The 22,198-nt window shown below is 35.6% G+C and overlaps 1 protein-coding gene across 1 annotated transcript; it reads left to right on the top strand.

Annotated features, from left to right (window-relative positions):
• The first annotated feature begins 930 nt into the window (after window positions 1-930).
• On the top strand, window positions 931-20,915 carry FGL1 (fibrinogen like 1). Its single transcript, XM_084203907.1, has 8 exons — window positions 931-1,071; window positions 5,326-5,399; window positions 10,471-10,651; window positions 13,106-13,265; window positions 13,955-14,052; window positions 14,992-15,080; window positions 15,946-16,133; window positions 19,846-20,915. The coding sequence occupies exons 2-8, from the start codon at window positions 5,334-5,336 to the stop codon at window positions 20,003-20,005; spliced, it is 942 nt and encodes a 313-aa protein (XP_084060033.1). The 5' UTR covers window positions 931-1,071; window positions 5,326-5,333; the 3' UTR covers window positions 20,006-20,915.
• The last annotated feature ends 1,283 nt before the right edge of the window (window positions 20,916-22,198 follow it).

Raw genomic sequence — 22,198 nt, 5'->3', positions numbered from 1 at the left:
ACCACTTACAAGGGCACGTAGTGACAGGACAAGAGGGAAGGACTTTAAACTGAGAGAGAATAGGTTTTGATTAGATATTAAAAAGAAATTCTTTACTGTGAGGGTGGTGGAACAGAGAAATTGTAGGTGCCCCATCTGTGGGAGTGTTTGAGGCCAGGCTGAATGGGGCTTTGAGCGACCTGGTTTAATGGAGGGTGTCCCTGCCCACAGCAGGGGGTTTGGAACTAGGTAACCTTTAAGGTCCCTTCCAACCCAGGGCATTCTATGATTAGATTGTGGAATGTAAAGATCATTTTATTGCTTAAGACTTCTTTTTTTCCAGCACATTCCTTTAAGCATACTCATTTATTGAACTCTTTGGGAAGAGCCAGCATAGAAGGGCAAATACTCAGATTGTATTTTAAAGCATTCCTTGATGTATTTATCCGGCTCTAAAAAGCTTGTCTAGGAAATGATTTTGTCTGACGAAGTCACTGAGACATTGTGCTTCTCAGTGCCTTGACTAAAAAATACATCAGACAAGATTTTTTGGTACTTTTTTCTTGCTCCCTTCAGCTTTATCTGTACTAGGTTTGTTGCTTTGGGTTAGGTTTTATTTAGCATATATCTTTTGTTACACTTCTGACATGTAACTTCTAGTCTGGGTGATTATTGGCTCTTTTTCTTAAATCCATTGAGTCTGTTACATTCTCTATGTACCTCTGAAGCCTAAGAGATTTGTTCTGTGACTGTGGAAAGGACAGGAGTATAAAGTGAGTATGATACAGAGAGCAATTTCTTGAACCACAACAGTGAAAGAGAATAGATGATCCTTTGTTATTTTTGGTTTATTTTTGTTTCAGAAGTGTTGTGTTAGGCACAGAATTACCGTCATCTCCTTCTTATGTTGCAATTTAGTCTTGATAACTGCAACTTCTCAGCAGCATTCCAGCCCAGTGACTCATAGCAGATATAAGCCTCCACTCTGCAGAATTTAATAGCAAAAACAATCGCAGCTTGGGAAGGCCTCTGGAATTATTTGCATCAGTTTAAGAAGATTTAACAACTTTGAGTTCTGTCCAGAAGTTAAAGGTAAACATTTAGGGTACCTATGAGGGAAGAAGGAAGATATATGGCTAATTTCTATAGTTATGGTTTAAAAGTAATTGGTTTTTTGAAGGCCATATAAGAGGTGCAGTATTGATAATGATGTATGAATGTTTTACCAGGATCTAGTTATTTTCCTGCGTTTCTATGTAGTTAATAAAATCACTATTTGACTCTGCAGTTTCTAAATTTGTATTACTATGGGCTATATGAACAAGGCTGCTTTGGGACCTAAAAGTAAATCAAATAATGAATTATTTTTCAGATGAGGAAAACAGGGCAATTTTTGTAACACCACCAAATTTAAATGAAGCAAAATCTGTGCATGAGTTTAATAATTTGAATTTTAAGAAAGCAAACAAAAAACTTTCTAGTTATTTTCTATCCTTTCAGCAGATTCTCTCTTACTATTATTGTATTTATTAGCAATGCAAGTCTTATTGACACTGTGCCAACAGAAAGAAACAGGCATCTGTATTCCATTTAGTTTGCTGTCTCTTAAATTCAAAAAACATAAGAACATTTTAGTGGTCCAAAATTTTCATAGTACAGAACTTCTTTAATGTCATCAAATCTATTTAGTAATTTTTTATTTAAAGACTTGGAAAAAAACACCAGATACAGCGGAAATTTGAATATAGGATTGACTCTGTGTGTATCCTTTAAAGAAAGCCTAGGCACAGAGGAGAAAAAAAGAAGTCTTTCTAGAATTTTGATTCCATAGCTTTGGAAAAAATATTCTGCCTAACTGTACAATGCATATTCCAGGTGTAATCTTGGAATAGTAAATGAGTAACCCCAAGGATAAAATTTCAAGATTTCACTTAAACTTAATTTGTTTGAAACAGAAAGTGATTTTTTTTTTCAGCTAACTGTTAAGGGCTTGTGTTTCAACTTGAAAATATAATACCAAGTTTTTCTCACTCTAGCATATGATGTGTGGTAATTAATCCACATGTCTACTGTCTGAGATTAAGATTTTCCTGGAAAGGGATATCCCCTGTACAAATTTGTGGGTTTTTTTTTTCTTTTTGGTAAATCAACACAGGTGTTATAAAACAAGTCTTGGAAGACTCTCAACAGTTATTAACTCTTCAGGTTCATCTGTGACTGAATAAAATTTGTAATTTTTGCAGGTTTTTTGAGTTAAAGATTTTATGCAATATTGTACTGTCAGCAAATAGCTACATACAAGGGTAAATATTTAAAGGACTGAATAAATTTGTTTAAGAAAACTGACTTTCAAAGGAGTCTTCCTAGAGCAAGATGTTAAGCTTCCCTTGAACAAAACTTTAGGTTTCCCTGTTACTGAATACCGTAAATGTGCACCTTTGGAGAACTATTACTAACACAACCTCTACTGAAACTTTTTTTTAGAAATGTGGGTAACTAAGTAAAAAGTTACCCACATTAATTCCATGTCCAAGCCTGGTGATTTAGTCTGTCAAAGTGCTTTGAACGTGTAAGGGACTTGACCCTATTTACCACTTTTCTTGTCGCTGTAAAGTTGACCACTCAGTGACTCTCATATCGCTGTAACTGTGAGATAGACAAACTACAGGAGTTTATGCCTGCTGAGAAACTGGCTTAAAGGTGTGAGGTCCAGGACCAGCACTGCTGATTGTCCTCTGACTTGTCTAGGTCTACCTGCTGGGCAGTGACAGAAGCAGAGAAATGCTTTTAAGTCACCCATTTCCTTTCAGAACTTGAGTTTTCAGGTCTCTTCCTAGTCTTTTTTACCTCCTCCCTTTCTTTGGAGGACAGCAGCATAAAGATTTTTGTTTCCCCTGAGGGTTTTTTTACCCTGTGTCCTCTCTGTTTCAGTCTTCCCTGTTTCTGTCTGGTAGATCTGCCAAATGGAAGCGTCAGTTTCTCCCTCTTTATAAGCCTCTTGTCTTACATTCATAGTGACCTTATATTGTGAGTGGCTACAGAATCAATACTCCATCTTGAGTTTAATGTCCAGTTTACTTTCTTAAAAATGAAACTCCAGGATTCAAATATCTTCACCAATTTATTTAAATTGTCAAATTTAGAAATTTACGAGGCTATTATTATATATTGCTATGTCTTTTGATCATGTTTTAGTTCAGCATTAAAGATGACATCCTAAGTAGTCTCCCAAGTGCAGCCCTTATGAAGTTTCCCACAAGAGGAACATTCTATAGAAAGAGACATTCTTAAACAGAAAGGTGACTTTACCTGAAGATAGCAAACCAAACAAACTACACACTCTCTACACTCCTCAGCTATTCATTCTTTTTGTGCAGCTTGCTCATAGCAGCTCATACATGCTGTAAGGGACTTACCTGCCTTGTTTGCACCTTAGAATGTTCTATTTTTTTTTTTTTTACTAACATAAATTTCTCTGAATAGTATCCAAGATTTACTTGATAGTCTTTTCTAAAAAAATAAGAATACTGTTGTAAAGTTGTGTAATCCATTTAAGATTGGGGTTTTTTTAAGATTGATTGTGGTATTCAGGCATTCACAGTCAGTGAAGTCACGATAGAGCAGTTCAAATACTGAGACTAATGCGAGGGAAGATACTGTGGTTTCATAATTAAAATAACAGGGATGAAGTAGAGTATATGAAATATGAATCTTCCAGTGAAGAAAATAGAGTTCCTTCTCTCTTAGAAAACATATTTAAAGTATGCAAGGATTCAGGACAGCAGTTAGCAGATACAGATCATTGGCAGACTGTCCAGATAGCTAATGTACTCTTTGGTCACTTCTGTCACAGACAGTGTCATCCCAACAGATGGCAACAGCTGCTTTGAAAACAAGTGACTGTAATAGCTATATTTTACTACTAATGTAATTTTACTAGCTGTAATTGTAAAAAGCGTCCTAAGTATTTTATAGGTAGGTGTTGAAATCTGAGATTTGTTTGGGTTGTAATTTCTGGTTTTGCATGAAGTTTCCAGATATTAGTGAAAATACAGTTGAACTTGTCCAATTTTGCACAAACTTAAAAACATACTTCTCTTAAGCACCTTGCTTATCTTTGTACTGTAAAAAGCAAAGTCTGCCAAAGTTCCACTCATATTTTATGTTAATTCCTGTAGAAACATGAGTGGAAATTTTCATAAAGTTGGTGTTTAAATAAACACATGCTGGGATTAAATCATTAATCTCTATTAGAAATTTTACCCTTTGTCTAACCACAAATGCTTTAAACATATCACCATCCGTGGAAGCATTCAAAAAATGTAGATGTGGTGCTTAGGGACAGGTTTAGTGGTGGACCTGTCAATATTAAGTTAATGGTTCAACTTGATGGTCACGGAGATCTTTTCCTTAATAACTCTATGGTAGGAAAAGCAGAGTAGACACATATTCTGGTTTAATTAGGCGTTAACAATGCTTAATGAAAATATTCGTAGTTACAAAAGAAAAAAAAATCCTCAGTTCATAGCTTACAGAAGTTTAAGTAATTAATTCAGAATAGTTTATGTATAATCTTTGTAAATATTTTACTGATTGGAGGCCTTGGTTTCTCTTCTGTGAAAAGCACACATCTGTCTTACAAAACGATTTTGAAGTTCTATCAGCTAATGTTTGCAAGGTGGTGAGATATAGTGGAGATTGGTTTGGTCTATAAAATAATTTTCATATTAAAAAATGGGGTTTAAAATGCCATAGGTCATACAGCACAAAGTATCCATAGTAATCAGTTTAAAGATGCCATTCTTGTCACCGTTAGAATAAAAGCTAATAATTATTTTGGATTCTTCCCCCAAATTACTCTATGACAATAAAATGATCTTGATCCTCTCCTGGTGTACAAGATTTGCACAAACCTTTAGATTAAGGACAACTAGCCCAATTCAGATTTTAACTACTTGTCTGTGACAGGGATCTTTCTCACAAATTTAAAGGACCAACAAGGAATATTTCCCTGGTTTTCAGCTTGCTTAAAATGTTTCTGCTTCTGTCTTGAAAATAAAATGTGTGCTTTTGAATCTTGAATAGCTGCCCTAAAATGCATGGAGAGCTCTAATACCAAGTGGCCTAAAAGGATAAATTCTCATTTTACTGGCTTTTGGAGTTTTTTTTTATCAAACTATTTTAGACCTTTGTAATGAATCCTTCATGCACATAATATTTACAATTTGCAAGAAAAGAATTATAGGTTAAATAGATAATTTTAAAATAAGATTTAAGATGTCAAATATAAATTTTAATTTTAATGTTTAAGTTAACTAGTGTTTCCTTTGTTCCTCTACTTCACAGCTTCCAAAATGAGGATTTTGATAATGGTTGATTTTGTCCTTGCAGCTAGCCTGATGGATGCCACTGGCAGCTCTGTAAGTTCTAGTAATTACATTTTTCTATAGAATATCTTCTAAATACTGCACACCTTATCCTCAATAGTGCTCACAATGGACATCCTCTCCACAGTGTTCACAGTCTCTACATACAATGGCAGAAACTTTGATGGAAAATATTAGAATTCATTAAAAAAATGAAAGAATGAAGAAATATCTTCAAATGGTGTGTAGTAGGGACAAGTTTCCAATAAGGAAAGAAGAAACAAATGCATAAATTTACAATGGAAGATCCATCACTAGGTAATGGCACTGAAGAAAGAAATCCAGTCAGTTTGTGACTGGATCTGACCTGAAAGAGAAGACAGTAAATCTTTCCTAAAACAGGTGCATGGAGGCACATTGTACAGAAGGCATACAAGATACTACCATTCAGGTAATGCTAACTCAGAATAATACCTGTAGTTTTGAGCAGCATATTTACAGAAAGGCAAAGCACAGGAACTCCTAAAGCAGTGGCTGCAGCTGTGCGATTTCTGGGCACTGACACCTGGCATGCAGAATGTTTCCATCCTTTTCCACTGGCCCTACAACTTTTTCTCAAACAAGATCCGTAACTTCATATTCTGACTTGTTTCCATGTAATTACATTGTAGTTCACACTCAGAAAGAATGATCAAAGCTCTTTCACTTCAAGCTCCCAAAACCCTCTCCTATACATTCTGTTTCTCCAACAAAAACCCTAATAAAATCACACTTACTCCACAGTTTAAAATACTTCTAGCCTCACTAACGCTGGACTGCATGTCATGGCTGTCCTTACTAGTTTTATATCCAGGTCCTAAATAGCAGAGACCTAAAGGAATTGACTTCTTGATTCATAATTGCGTAGGTGGAAGTAGTTGCTGAATTTGCAACTCTTGTTTGTGGCTTACATTACCTTATGGAAAACTTTTGTTCAGATATGTAGCTTTATAGAGGCAGAATGGGAAGCACCTGACTCGCTAATCACTTCTGCTCAGTGGAGAAAAATATTACTAATTTCTGCAGAGGCCTACTAAAAAAGAGGCACCACAGTTAAATGCATTGACTAATTTTTAAATTATTATTATTCATTTAGAATATTTTGACCTTAGCTGACCTTCTGAGTAAAAACTGGGAATATTCAAAAGTTCATCTCAAAGTTTTCACCTTTTAATCTAATTAAAACACTAATTTTAATATAGAGTTATTTTGGAGCTAATTTATATTCTAAAAAGTATAGGAAATAGCACCACAGGTTAAAATCCTGAATTTTTATGGTTTTCATGAGGTATTCTGAGTCTAATTTGTAGCAATAATTTTAATGGAAGGTTACTGGCTGCTAAATTATTCACACAATAATGAAAGTAAATGCACATTAATTGCAGCAGCTGGTTAAATGTAGGACTGTGTGCCCAAGAGCAGAGCTGTCAGCAGTTGTTAGATAATTGCTTCTCAATGTGTAGTGCAAACAGTTGCTTCACTGAAACAGAACAGGTTGTGTTCAGTCTGATTTCAGTCAATGGGCACCACTGTCCACTGGAGATAACCACAGTAAAATCCACATTTTGTTGAATATTTCAACATTATAATGGTTTAACTTTGGTCCATATCTAACAAATGGAATAGCAGTATGTGAGAACTGTAATTTGCATTTTGATTATTTATTACTCCTGCTGTGCACTGGTTTAACTTCAATGGTTTTTAAAAGATTATCCTGTGAAAAAAGTATAGGAGCACACTGAAAGAACAGTCTGGTAAACTGAAGATCTAAAAGCCACATTGATCCAATTGAAGTTACAACTACCTCGTGATTGTCCCATGAAAAAAATATACATGGAATTCCAAATATGAGAACTGTGGTTTTGCTGTTCAGCAGCAAAAGTCTAATGGGATTTGTCTGGAGTTGACAGACATCAATGAGAAGGCTGAAGTCAGGGAAAGAAGAGAAAGTATCAGATACCAGTACTTTTCATATGTAGGTTACTTTCAAAACTATTTCTGCTCAAGCATTTTTTTTCTTATGCTGTAATTATTCAGTATGGCTAGTCATGTCTTGATTATCACTTCTAATTTACTGTCACTTCCTAAGCATTAAGAACTTAAAACCTTTCAAATAAGGAAATTGCTATGTATTGTGTAGATACATCACTCTTCAGCCCATCATGAGTGTATTGTCTGCAAAGCCAATGAGAATCAGCTCATAGTTATTCATTTTGAGGAATTAATTAATAATTTTTAAGTAAACAATAACAAAAGATGGATTTCAAAAGATGCAAGTTTAAGAATAATATTTAGAGACAAGCCTGTTGCAGACTTGTGTTTAATTTGGTTCAAAGGAAAGGACTTTTTATTATGGTATATGAAGTGGTGTCATACTGAATTTAGATATCAAGTTTTTCTGAGGTAAGATAATATTTTTCAAGAAGTTCTATGCTTATACTATATAATTTAATCACATTAGGAGAATGGCTTTTAGCAGTATGAAAGGGGAACTGATAGAGGCATTACTTTCACCTGAATAAATACATGTAGCTGCCTGTAGCTTAAATGCCCTGTCCCTTGCTCTTCCCAGAATGGAAGGCAGCTCTTTGTGGCTCAGATCTTGCCACTGTCACAGAGATTGTCCTCCTGAAGTCCTGTCTATGAAATTGTGAGGGCCTGGCAATAGGAGCCACCATTTCTAGGTCTCTCCTATTGCCTGTTACCACATTCTCCAAGCTTGTGAGGACTGGGTTAAGACTGATACAGGCTAACCTTCTCAGTAAAACTGATAACTGTGGCATGTTGGCTTCTTTATCACTCTTAACTTAGTGTGATTAGAATAAATATTTGGTCTCACTGGGAACATGGGATTTTTTTGACAGCTTTTCTTTTATAGTTAGCATTAGCTCATCAGGGTGAGCCTGGAAATATTTTTTCAATACTTTTAAAAATTTATTTACTCTTTCTCAATCCACCTGTGCATCTCTTTCTCTCTCTCTAAAGCTCTGCAGTCCTCTGTAATTTTCTGTATTCACACAGGACCAGACTGACACTTTGCAGACACCTGTCAAGGAAGCCTCTTCTGAATCTCCCATTGAATTCATTCCCACTGAGTAGAAAATTCAGCTTTTGTGAAGGGTTTATATGAAGCTGCAGATACAATTGAGCCAAGCACAATGCATCTATGTGCACTAGTGCATCTTTTCTTTGTAATATGCAACATGTCCCACATTAACCAGTGCATACAGTCAAGTAACATCCTTCTAGGCCGCTGTAGCAACTTTGTATGCCCATATATTGAATTATTTTCCTCTCTTATTTCCTGCTAGAAGAAAAGGACGATATGCTAAGCATCTCGTATAGCTGTCAACAAAATATTTTCAAGCGAAGGTTCTTAAATAAGATAGAACTTTTGGGAGATGACTGGGTCGTTGGCCGCCGTGTCCCTCGACAAAAGGTGTTTGTGCCTCTGGCCCTACAGCGTCCCCTGGTGGGCAAGCATCGCCGCGGTACCCCGGAGCTCCGGGGCCAGCACAGCGGCCCGAGCTGCCCGGCGTGGGCAGCCCAAGCACAGCCTGCTGAACCTTTCCCTCTCGAACAGGTCGCTAACAAAGTGCCTAGTTATGCGCATATCTTCATATTTTTTCCCATTCTTTTATTTCACCGTGTACTTTAGATTGCAGTTAAGTATGGATTAAAGCAAGTCTCTGATACACTTCAGTAATACTGAAGGCAGAAGTCTGTCTTCAGGATTGTTCTGCACAGTCTTTGATCAAATTTTTCAGTGTAACTAAATATTGTAGACAAATGGAACAATTTGTTGGAAGTGTTCAAGGAGAATGGGTGAAACCTGACCTTGATGCAGATGAAAGTATGCAGACCACTTAGGTGCACCTCACTATGCACAGCAGTATGCTATTTGCAGACATCTCTATAGTTTGGTGTGATAGGGCAATGATCTGAGATATCAATTCTTCCATATGAATGGAAAATATTGCAGGTCTACATGTAAGTAATGTTCCCTATGAATAAGGTAGCGCCAATCTAGAACTATTTCAAATTTGATCTTACCTGTCAGATTTCCAGAAAGTCATCCTTTGATTTTGCCTTTACAGGGCTAGTTGTGCTCTTTTGCAAGCTACTAAACTCTGCTCATATAAATTTTCAGGGTTACTGATGCAAAACGTGTGTCATGTTTCCAAAGGCTTTTCTCCCTCACGCTGAAATCAAATTTATTTAATATATATTTAAACCATACAGATGGTTTTAAGTTCTCCAGATCAGGTTCTGTTCACTTTGGCTATTTTACCATAGCCTTTAATCTAAAACCAATTATTTATTGCTCAGCATGCATTCAGCATATCATAATTTGGAACAGCTATTCCAGCTCTTGAGGGTCAAGTGAGTGCTAGGTAACACTGTATCAGAATTACCACATTTCTCATCCACTCAGCATGGCAAAATTAAGTACAAAAGTCACAGACAACATTGACTTTAACTTTTGTTTTAACTTTTAATTTTCATGTATGTTCAGGGCTTCTTAGAGACTATTTTAGCATGCCAAAAATGAGCTTAAAACTTAACAATGTTTTTGTTGGCAATGTTAGGATTCTTATCATAAGAAGTGTAGCTTAAAAGCATTCAAAAAATGCACCCTGAAGTTGAAAACATATCCATGTGGATTGCATTTCTGTAAAACTCTATAGAACCTTCACAATGTTAGTAGCAGGCTTCTCTGGATAGAAAATCTCTGTGCATGGAAGATGATAGAGATGGGGTCTCCTTATGATAGGGCCTGTATTATGGTGTTTTTCCCCAAAGTCCCATCTGCATGTTTGCAGTTAGAGCTGGTAGCACTAAAGAGAAGGTCTCTTTGCAAAGCGTTTGTAATATGTAGGTTTTTTATATTACAAGAAGTAACAAATGAAATAATTTTAAACAAACTAGCAACAGAGATGGAAGTCAACATAGTGTCTGTGGGAAATTGTGGCCAAAATATTTTATGTAAGTTTATTTATGGTTTGGCTGGTTGGTTCTTTGTGTCACATGTTCAATATCACATAAAATTTGTTGATTTTACAATAAGATATATTTTCCTCTCTAGGATTTACAGAAATGTTTTCAAGAGCAGATACGACTTCAGGGCCAGGTGAGACTTCTGGAACATTGTGTGAAACAGAAGCAGTTAAAAATTATACAGCTCTTAGAGAAGAAAGAGATTCAGTACAGTGACAGAGAAGATGAAAACAGTGTCATTGACTTGGGAGGAAAAAGACAGTATTCAGGTTAGAAATTGAGCTATTCTTTTCATTTCCATTCATTATACCCAGAATCTTTAGTACAATTGGGCCTATTGAGTTATTGTTTTAAAAACTCATTGTAGAATGTTTGTTTAAAACACAGTGCTCAGCTTTTACCTGGACCTGTTGTGCAGGGAAAAATTGCTAATGTCAGATGATAGAAATCAAATCAGGATTTAAGAAATGTACTGATTTATTAGAAGTGCATAACTTAAAACCAATCGGTTAACAATCATAACTTTAAAACAAGCATAAATATCAGCAATACAACAGATGAAAGGCAATTTTATAGACATTTACAAAATGTTAATCAGGAGTTACAGATTTCTAAACACCATTCTTTGACTAATGTCAGAAGTTCTAACAATCTCAAAAATAACTAACAGGGTTAGTTCACATTCATACATTCAAATGGTTGCCTGGGTTACAAACAACTGACTTTGTTCCAATCTGTAAAGTCCCTGAGACCTCCATATTTACACACATAAGCCTGGCATAATGGCATCTGCATCTCACTTTAATGACATTTTCACTGAGTTAGATTCAGCTCATGACATCACAGCTTTTAAATCCTGGTTTAAAAACTTGAAATTTTTCTAATTTCACCAGCACTCTGGTGGTGATCCACTCTTTCTACAGTGGAAGGCTTATAATAAATACAGTGGAAGTATATAATAAAACATCATCCAAACTCTTGATATGATAAAACACCATCCAAAACAACAGTTGGATTGAAAATACAAATTAGGAGACTGACTTCTAGGTGGTATTTGTTTCTAGCTGTCCGGTGCTAGAAAGTCTTAACTACTATTATTTTTAATAGCCTTGTTTGAATATGATTGTAGTGCTTATGCTGCTAGAAGAAATACCAATATATATAACATTTGATCCCAAGGTATCAAATATAATAAAAAACCATTAAAATGAAATAAAAAGCAGTTGTAAATCTGACATGAATATTTTAGCTGTGTATTTATGTACTCAGCATTCTGGAACACTTTATTTTTATTATTAGGGCTGACTCACTTGTTACTGGAAAAGATTATTAATGCCACATTTCTCTGAAAGGTATTTGTCCTTTCTTAGCATAAGCCTCAATTTATTATTTTACAATGTTATTCTAAAAAACAGATCTAACTTGTTCCTGTTTCTGATTATGTTTCCCCCATTATTTTTTCACTTTCTTTACAGCTTGAAAAATGCCTTTCCTGTTCATATTGCGTTATTTTCTCAAACTGCTGTAGCATTTTAATATCAACAGAGCTGGATAATTTGAATTAGATAGTGAGGGGGAAATTCCACACTATATACACCTGCTAAAAATTAAGATATGCTTGTGTTTTGCTAACCTACTAAGAAATTAATGGACAAGGAACGCTATTTTCTCTAAGCCAACTACACATTCTCTATAAAGACAACTTAGCTGTTATTTAAATCATGTTTTCTATAAGAGTTTATTCAAATTCTGGCATAGCTATTTGTTTTCAGTATAAAGCATTTATTTTCTATGTCTAATCTTCACTGACACTTTCACTGAAGAGAAATATAATAGTTCATAAAGTTCCAAGCAGGCCTGGAAGTTCAGCCAATTCAGAGAATTCCTTAAAGTTTATCAGCTCTACCTGAGCCAGGAAAAACAGAAATGCTGAAAATTATATGTCTTTTCTGTATGACTGCCTGATGGTAGATTACATATAAACAAAGAGCTCATTTCGTTTTTTAATTCCTAGAGGAAAGAATATAAGATTATACAATTATATTGCTATAATTTTTCCATGTGCTCGGAATTTTGTTATTGTTGTAAATTATATTAATCAACAGCGATGCAGACCAGACTGTGAATGGTACCAAGCCAAAGTGGTATCATTTTACACATGCACTGCACTTTTTGGGCATAGTCTTCTGTATATTTTTGCACCTATTTGGTAGAAGGGACAGGAGAATCAGGCCTTGCAATTGTTTCTGTTTTTAACACTGGAGATTCCATACTTTTGTTTCTGGCACTTCTGTGAACTTTCTGGACATAAAAGTACATGTTTCTTTTTAAGGGTTACTGTATGTTACATGTAATTTTAAGGTTGTAACAGGATTCTAATGTGGATAATACCACTGTAAATTAAAAGTGACACCACTTAAAACAGAGGAATTATTTTGCTAGTCAAGTAGAAACAAAAATTGTCATATTTCACAATGTGAAGATGTTATTTCAAAGATATATCAAAATAATTACAGCCCAGCAAAGCCTAAAAGCAACACAAGTACAAAAAAAAATACCCAAAAGTCAAAGAAATGTGTTTGCAGAGACATTTAATTTTATTTGTGTGGTTCATATGTGACTTTCTACATAACATGACTTGATCACTGTTACTGACTTGATTTCTGATTTTGCCAGTAAGTACAGGACTAAAATGTTGTGTCCAATTAATGTTGTGTGAACAGATTGTGCAGAAATCTACAATGAAGGCCATAAGCAAAATGGATTTTATAAAATAAAACCAATCCAGAGTCCTAGAGAATTCTTTGCGTTCTGTGACATGTCTGAAGGAGGTGGCTGGACTGTGTTTCAGAGACGTTCTGATGGCAGCCAGAATTTTGATAGGTAGGTACAAGATTTGGTAATTAAAACTGGAAACAAAGTGAAGAAAGTTAAATCTGAACTTTAGAAGTATATGAGTAAGTTGTTGTCTCAGATAAAAGGGAGGAATGGTTATTCTGTGGGACAGCCTCCAGTTGGGATCCCACTTCTGGTCTGGCTGTCTTCTGTGAGACATCCGTTCTAATCTTTTTCTGACAACTTGTATATTTGACACAAGGACTTCAATGTCAAATTCTTTAACAACTGTTGGAGCAAGGACTCTTAATGATGAGGAAAGATTGTCTTCTGCAATTAGTAAACATAAAAAAAAAAAAAGCAAGCAATCTGAGGGCTCTTTGAGTAAAAATGTTCACAAGCATGTCTAGTGGGAGGATGAGAAACAAAGTACCTAAATTGAAATAAGAGAGGTTCAGACTAGGATTAAGGAGAAACTTTTTCACCATGAAAAGAGTCAGCAGGTTCCCCAAAGAGAATGCGCAGTCTCCATCCTTGGAAGTTTTCAAGATCTGAACAGACTAGCCCTGAACAACCTGGTCTGATCTCACAGCTGAGTCTGGCTAGAGACTGACACTGGACTAGCTTGCCTCCTGAGGTTCCCTCCAGTTTGAGTTATTTTGTGATCTAAAATTGTATTATAAAACATCCAAATAAACTTGCTTTTTGGAGAAATTAGTAATTTATACCCATTTCAGACTCTGGGCTGACTATGAAGAAGGCTTTGGAAATTTTGTTTTGAAAAATGGTGAATTTTGGCTTGGAAACAAAAATCTTCATTATTTGACGAATCAAGGTAAGATTAGTATTGTAACAATACTCTTATTGTTTCTGTTTCTTTGCTCTTTCCAGGCCATTTTTTTGTTTCCCATTTTTGTTATCATAAATCCTGAGTTCTGTTGTTAGTCTGCATGGACTTCTCTAAGTCAGAAAAAAACACATTTGAATATGTGTTTTCTAACAAAAGGTTCAAAACTGTCCTTAGGCCATTGGCCTACTGAGAGCCCCTGTGAAACAGGGAATAGGAGACAGGAGTCTACCTTAAAAGAATTGTATCTATCCATTTTCCATCAGCATCACTAACAGTCCAGAGATGTTTAAGTGCTGTACCAAGACGCTTATTCAGGGCTTTTTAGCTGTGTAGGCTATTACATGGAAGTAATTCTAGTCCAGTCCTGTTGATGAGGCCAGTAGTAGGAAGTTATTTTCATCATTCTAATAGTCACTCAGTGTAAGCTAGCTTCTGTTTTGTTGTAGAATGCTGCAGATACAAAACTTACCCCCTGGCTTAGCCAGTTAAATCATATGGAAATCAGTGCCACCAGGATGTGATCCTAGTATAACTTTTTTTATTTTCAGTGTATAAAAATCTAATTTTCATAGGTGAAAATTTATTGATGAATTTTCACTATGCTTTAATGACCTCAAATGTTGTACTAAAATGTAAAACCTGTAAGGCCTTTTTTTTTTACAATTTTTTCCCTGTATTTGAAAATTTATATTGAAATAATTCTAAAGTTTTCTAAGCTGAGTAGAATTCACTCAGGTGAATAAAGGCAAAGAATAGCAATATATGCTTTACTATGCATAAAGAAAGACAAAACCTTATAAAATATGCTGAGGTGATAGAGATTCATGATGAAAACATTTCCTTTTAATCTTCTACTGTAATGCCCAGTTCTGAAAAGTAGTGAGATAGGCTAGTTTAACTAAAAGAATTTGTATTTTTTTTAAGGAAATTATACTTTAAGAATTGACCTAACTGATTTTGAAGGAGAACGACGTTTTGCACAGTATACAAGATTCAGAGTTGCAGGAGAAGAGGTAATAAAATATTAAATGACTAAAGGTTTTAATGAAAATGTGGATTCTGTAAACAATGAACACACAGGTTCCTTAATTTCCATAAAGGTTTGTGTAGAACCTTAATTTAAGGTTTCAAACCATATTTTCTTTCTTACACATGCTTATAGTTTTCAAATACCTAATAAAAGTGGTTTACTCTGATACATCAATTTCACACTTTCTGTAAGGGATATGAATAATTTGGTTTAATAAATGGATAAAAGCAGTTTTTTAATGTTTGTTGATATTACTAACAATAATGTGTCACTATAGGACACAAAATAAAACAACACGGACACTGGAATCTCCAAGGTAAAAAGAAGGATGTTTATTTTCTGACTCCAACATTTATAGATTTTCAAAAGTGACAGTGGATTGGAGGGTGACAGTGCCACCTCTCCAATGACACTGGACAAACCAAGAGTCCATCAAATTTCTCCTCCTCCAGAAAAGAATGCAAAACAATAAGTATTTGCAGAAAAGCGCATGAGAAAGTTCATTACAAGAATGTAAACATCGACAGGCTTAGAAGAATTTAGAAGAACACGGCGAAAATAATGGTAGAAGATGTTCTGATTTGCTAATGTATACTACGAACTAGCCCTAATGTTGTTTTTATTAAGTCATTTATACATATGGTTAATGACGAATTTTATCCCTATTAAGCATCTCTAGAGACTTTCAGTATTAAGTACATTGTGTCTAAGTGACAGGACATTTCTTAGCATAAAAATAGCAGCAAATGGAACAGGCTAGGTTCTTCTTGGTTTCATTTTCTGACATGCAAAGGGCTAAAGACATACAGGAATTTAATTTTCCTTTCTTTCTTCACATTTTTTATTAGCATTCTTATGAGATGAGTTGTGGTGAATACTCTGGTACAGCTGGTGATTCCCTTACTGGTGGATTTCATCCTGAAGTAAAATGGTGGGCTGATCATCGAGGAATGAAATTCAGTACTAGAGACAGGGATAATGACAACTATGAAGGGAACTGTGCTGAAGAGGAAAAGGCTGGCTGGTGGTTTAACAGGTATTTTGATTTCATATGGGGACCATCAACTATTCTGCTCCATGGCTATTCATAAAATAATAACATATGGTAGAAGATTGGGATTGTTCATTTATTTGCAATGTGCCCTTGTCCCCTAGCAGAGATCTCAGTGCTGGTAAGACTGAGGCTCACCCTAGAAGGGACAGCACCTACTGCGCAGCTTAGACTGCTCTGTGATAATGGCATTTGCCACAGGTCATCTTTGTTATCAGGCAGTGAGGAGGAGATAATTCTGCCCCTCTGAGGTAAATAATTTTTATATAAGTAGGTCATGTAGAGTTTGCAGATACATCCCTGCTGTATTTCACTCTCGCATTTCTCTTGTGTTGCACTAGACCAGATGTGGCAGCACTGCAAATATCTGACAAGCTAAACTAGTGCCAGGTTATCAAGACTCATTTTTTTCACCTCACTTCACAGTATCTCACTCTTGTTATTCTTTCCAAATGGAGATGGTAATGTGTCCACTCAGTTTCTGTCAGTGTGCATGTCTGGACTGAGTGAAAGATTTTTTAAAATAGGGTTGAATAAGAGAATTTGAAAATTCTACTAACATGCAATATACGAAATCAAAAAGAAAGGATAAAAATTGTAGCCTTAGCCTGTACAGATTCAGCTATGTTCTTTCCTGTAATTAATAAATACAGCCACGAAGAGAAACTCTGCAATCAGCTGTGTAATAGAGAGGTTTAAAATACAGCTCAGGGAGGCACACTACTCTCTCACTGTGATCTCAGTTCACTTGGCAAGACGTGCCAGCCTGGATCAACTCCATTGTTTCTGTTGTATCATCCTTTGTTTCTCTTTTTAACTCCTCATTTGCCAAATTCTGTTTTCATAAGCAGTCCATGACCACCTTAACTGATATGATGTAGCTGCTAACTCAGTGTTTCACAATTAACTAAGTTGGAGCTTCTTTTCCCATGAAATCAGAGCTTTTGAAAATTTAAAGGAGTATCTGGACCTCAAATCAGATAAAACTGATATAATGCCATGGATTTCATTAAGACTGAATTACCAATCACTTTTAGACCCCGAATACATTTTTTGCCTTTTAAAACCTTTTTTTAATATTGGAGTGATCTGGACAAAACAATGACCACTTTGCAAAAGTAGCTGCACAGTGGAACTTGACGGTTATTTATACCTTGTAGTTGGTGCTACATAACTTCTAAAGATAGCTGACTCCTACTAGGCTAGTTCTTATTATGGTTGCGTAGCTCATGCTCTTAAAGTGGCAGTCTAGCTTGATCATGAAAATTAGTTACTAATAGTGTTATTTCACTGCTTTGTTATTGAATTTATAATGTTAAGCCTAACATAAAACTGAACATTGCAAAATATTAGAAAATGTCAGTATCATTAAGTCCTACAACACTACTCAAAAGGACAGTACTGGCAGAGAAAGGAAAGCACTTAGAAACACATATTTGTCATGCACAGATTAGCAAATATAGAAGGAATTAGTGCTCTTGGCTGGTTTGCATAAGAGCTCCCAGCTATGAAGGAATTGTTTATAGCCAGCTCTATGCTATCAGGACTAATGAAATACAGAAAAGCCCAGATAATTTGAAAACCAAGGGACGTGACACAAGCGAGGCCACATGGAAGTATCTCAGAGCTAGTTTCAAGCCACCAGTCTTGCTCCAGCTCAGCATTTGTTGTCCTGGACTTCTGTAGAAAAATGGTCCCTTTTGTAAACAAAGCTCTAGCAATATTTTCATCGTGAATGCAGCTCCACAGAGCTGTGTTCACTCTGGTACTACCTGCAGGTCATAAGCTTTCCAGTACCAGGACACTGCAAAGCTCATAAGTAGTTCATTAGTGAGATAAAGTTCATAAAGGTACATAAATAGTGAGAGTACACAATTCCAGCTGGACATCAGCTTGTTCTCTCCCAGCACTCGCATTTTTAGTTATACCAAGTATGGATGGTAAGAGGGATCTGTTAGGCAAAACCTTGAGGCCAGATATCGCTAACTCAAACTTCCTGCCTTACCAATCACCCCAGAGACTGCATAACTACGTTCATGTGGGGTCAGTGCAGTCAAAAAATCCAGACAGAATTCAAAGGGTTCTTCAGGGAACCAACTCTCATCTCTCCATATCCGTTACACAGTTAATACTTAATTCAGATAAAATATCTATGGAGAGTTGAGAGTTGGCTGCACTTTTGAAACCACTGTAGCATAATTTTTAATTTTATATTAGCCTATTGAAAAGATAGGAGGAACACAGGCCAACTTTAAGGTATTTATTGACTTGTGAATAATGAATGTTTATTCACAATATCATATCACATGCCAGTTGTTAACTTAGTACATACAGTTACTTCAGGCAGCATCTACTGAATGCTCTAATTTTCACTATTCATGCTTCCCAGCACTAATTAAGACTTTTTACTGGTTTATACTGCTGTTGGCAAAATTATGGTGTGTCTTCTTATGATTCTTTTAATGAAATCTGGGTTTTGATTCAAAGTAGGCAGAGTGCCTGCTCGTTGCAGAATTTGTATGATTAGAAAGATTATGTCAGCTCTGATTCAAGTTTGTAATTCTCGAAAACAAACTCAATTTTTATGTCCACACTTTATAAGCTTTCAATGAACATATTATCAAAACTGACTTTAAAAATTGTGAGCAATAAATAAGGATTTAGAGATGAGAGTTTTCCTATGGAGTTTTTCCTCATAGTTTTTATCTCAGTTCTCAAAAACTTTGTCAAGGAAGTGTAAGCAAAGCCAAAAATACTAAAATTTGCGAGTAACAAAACTCACAAGGTTTATTTGGAATGTTTTCTGTGTGCATATTTTCTGAAGTCTGCTTTTGGAATCCATAATGGTGTTCAACAGCTAGATATTAACAGCATTTATAATGAAATACTGAATTGGCAGATAAACCAAGCTGATTCATCACAATGTGCTGCAAAAGGAACAGCCCGTTTGCCCTCCACATAAAGACTTAAGCTTGTTTCTCATAGAAACCAGGCAAGTATCAAGGTTGTGCTGTTTCCTTTTCAAGCCTTTCAGGTTTTGCTAGGGTTTTTTGTTTGTTTCAACCACTGTATTTAATAGGGATAACTGCATTTCTGCCTGAGTCTGTTAAAAAACAACAAAACCCCCTCAACTTTGCGTAGCCAAATAATATGCCAGCTCCAGTGATCCAGTGAATTGGTACATGTGTGTAATTAGCTGTCAGAATTCATCTTTGTAAATAGAAGTTCACAGGTGGGCAGGCAAACTGATGGTGGCATTCAGGTTTTGTCATACAAAGTACCACATGGTGTAACTGGAAAACTTAAGGGGGGCTACTCTGAAACAACAGAAAAACACAACAATATTTCTTTCCCAGAGTGTGGTGTATGCCCTGCTGTCTTCCATTCTGAACAACTCTGGAAAAATTATCCACTGAAACAAATTAGCAGGAAAAACTCCAAGAGCTAGTAATGTCAGAAAACATGGAAAGAAAAAGCAGCACTTTTGCTTAAAAGAAGCAAAAATCATTTGCAGTTATTCCCTAATTAAAGGACTGCTGTTAATGCGCTCAGAATCCACAAATGCAAATTTATGCAGCTGTCAAACTAGGCTGGCATCAACATGGCAAAATTTTTTGACTCACAGAGAAATAAATAACAAATGTATGGAACTTTTCAGCAAGAGGCCTTATTCTGCTTCCCTTTACTTTCCCACCAGGTGTCACTCTGCCAACCTGAATGGTTTGTACTACAGAGGTCCCTACACTGCCAAAACAGACAACGGGATTGTTTGGTACACCTGGCATGGGTGGTGGTATTCTCTAAAATCGGTTGTCATGAAGGTCAGACCTGCAGACTTTGAATGTAATATTGTTTAAATATTCTATTAACACGATTCACCCGGTTAATTTTTTAGGAAATTCATTCCAAATTAAAATGGGCAGATTTTTATTTCTCAATCTATGCATATATAAATTTGGAATAATTCCTCTGCAACCAGTAGTTTTATGAGATGTAAGTGAAAATACAAGCTAGCCTATGAAGCTTTAGATGCAAATATTAATGCTAATGGGTCCAAATATTTTTTAAAAAGGCAAATGTTCACCTAAGAATAATGACATCTTCATTAAGATGGCAAATTTTTGCCTTTCCAGTAACTCCAAATCCTTTCACAACAATCCTTTAAAAACAACAGTATTGTTACAGTGATGTCTCAAAAATGAATAGCAATTGTACTTACATAATAAAAAAACCCTACTCAAATAGAAGCATAAGGTTTACTCAGTGGATGGAATATGCCTGCTTTGGAAAGGTTCAAGGCTTTAGGAATGAGTTTCCTGTAAATCCCTCTGATGCAAAGGTTGCATGTGTTGTGCACATAGTATACATGAAAGGTTTAAAGGATGAGGCAGGGAACTGAAGAAAGAGAAGGGGTGCTGCCAGGGCACAATCAATTGAATCAAGAGTAGAGAAGTGGATTGTCTGTTGTTTGATGAAGCATTTCTATCTATGGCTGGTCACAACATTTCAATCATTTTCAAATGTTTAAAAACGTTTTTAGATGGTCAGTAATTGTGCTTTTCTCCTTCTTGGTAACCGTAACGCTTTTTCTTTTTTTTTTTTTCTTTTTTTTTTTTTTGGTTAGATTTTAGAACTCTCTAATTTTGAATGTCCTGTCCAGTCACTTCCTCTCCTTTTCCTGAATATTTGTCTAAGTTCTCTGGGCTTTACTCCATCTCACATTGTATATCCATATTTTTCTTGTACAAGAATAATGGTAAGAGAGACTTTGCTTACCCCTGGCTTTTGTGCCTGGCACTACAATAAACTCTAATAGCCAGTAATAACAAGAGTTGCTGATTAGTGCTTGCTGCCATGGAGAAGATAGGAATACTCTCTAGAAAGCTATCCAATGAAATGTAGTCCATTTCTGCTGGGCAGATGCTAATGAACACTTCAAAGAAAATATGGACCTAAGCTTGCTTTCCTAAAATAATTTTGCTTTTGTGGCTGAGCTGCCACTCTCTCTCCCCCTGTCCAAATACAGTTTTGAACATGGCAACCACTTTCAATCATGCTTAAAATAATTGAAACTAAGTTTTGGTAAAGGTCAGTTTATAACTACATTGCTATGAATACAGGACAGCTGAATCATAACTCTCTGCATGGCGATTTTCCCTTCCATTTTCATCCTCCCAAAACAAAAGTTTGTAAAGAATCCTTGAGAGAATTGCATGGAATAAGGAAGGGAGGATATTTGTAACAACTGGGGGGAAGAGAGTTCTTATGAAACAATCTCAGTCAATAAGATAAATCATGCTACACTAAACAAAAACAAACAAACAAAAAAGTGTGGAATAAAAACAGGGCTCATGCAGGTAAAATCATGTTATAATGTAAAAATTGTGCCAATGAAAATCTGCAGTATAGAGGTTTTAAGGCCTCTTTTTTTTTGTGGTAATAGCAGATAGTCTAGATAATCCAGTCTTTTTTTTGATGTATCAACTGATACTGTTCTAGAGATTTCTAGCCTTTAGCACATCCCTGTACCCATGCAGGAGAGGATCAATGAACAGTTATTCAACTGCTTATTTTGAACTTTGTTTAATTAGTTTTGCCAAATTATATTCGGTATCTGTGTGTCTAAGGGGGGTAAGGGGGAGGGAGGGAAGTAAAGAGAGAGAGAGAGAGTAAGAGAAATTCAACATCAAACCAGAAAATCTGATAAAGTATTTTTATTCAATTTTATACATATAATTTAAATTGGGTTCCTATGTAACTACGCAAATGTCTGTAGGTATGGGTTATTAACAATGTGATGGAAGTTTTGGATTAGTTGAAAAAATGTAAGTACAGTATTTCTCATAATGTTTTTCAAATTATTTTTTCACTCTAAGAGGAGAAAGCTTTAATTATTTGGGAAAATAAAACCAACAGAATGCCATTATGTAGAAATTGTAAAAACATCTTCAGTTTTTCACAGGAAAATGGAAAGATTAACTCATGAATTTGGAGAGTATCAAGGCAGATCATATTCCAGTAAAATAAAAGACAAGGAGGATTCATGCATA

The sequence above is a fragment of the Fringilla coelebs genome (genome assembly GCF_963513975.1).
Source record: "Fringilla coelebs genome assembly, chromosome: 4".
Taxonomy (NCBI): domain Eukaryota; kingdom Metazoa; phylum Chordata; class Aves; order Passeriformes; family Fringillidae; genus Fringilla; species Fringilla coelebs.
The sequence above is the reverse complement of the archived record's forward strand: the minus strand, read 5'-3'. Positions and strand labels throughout refer to the sequence as shown.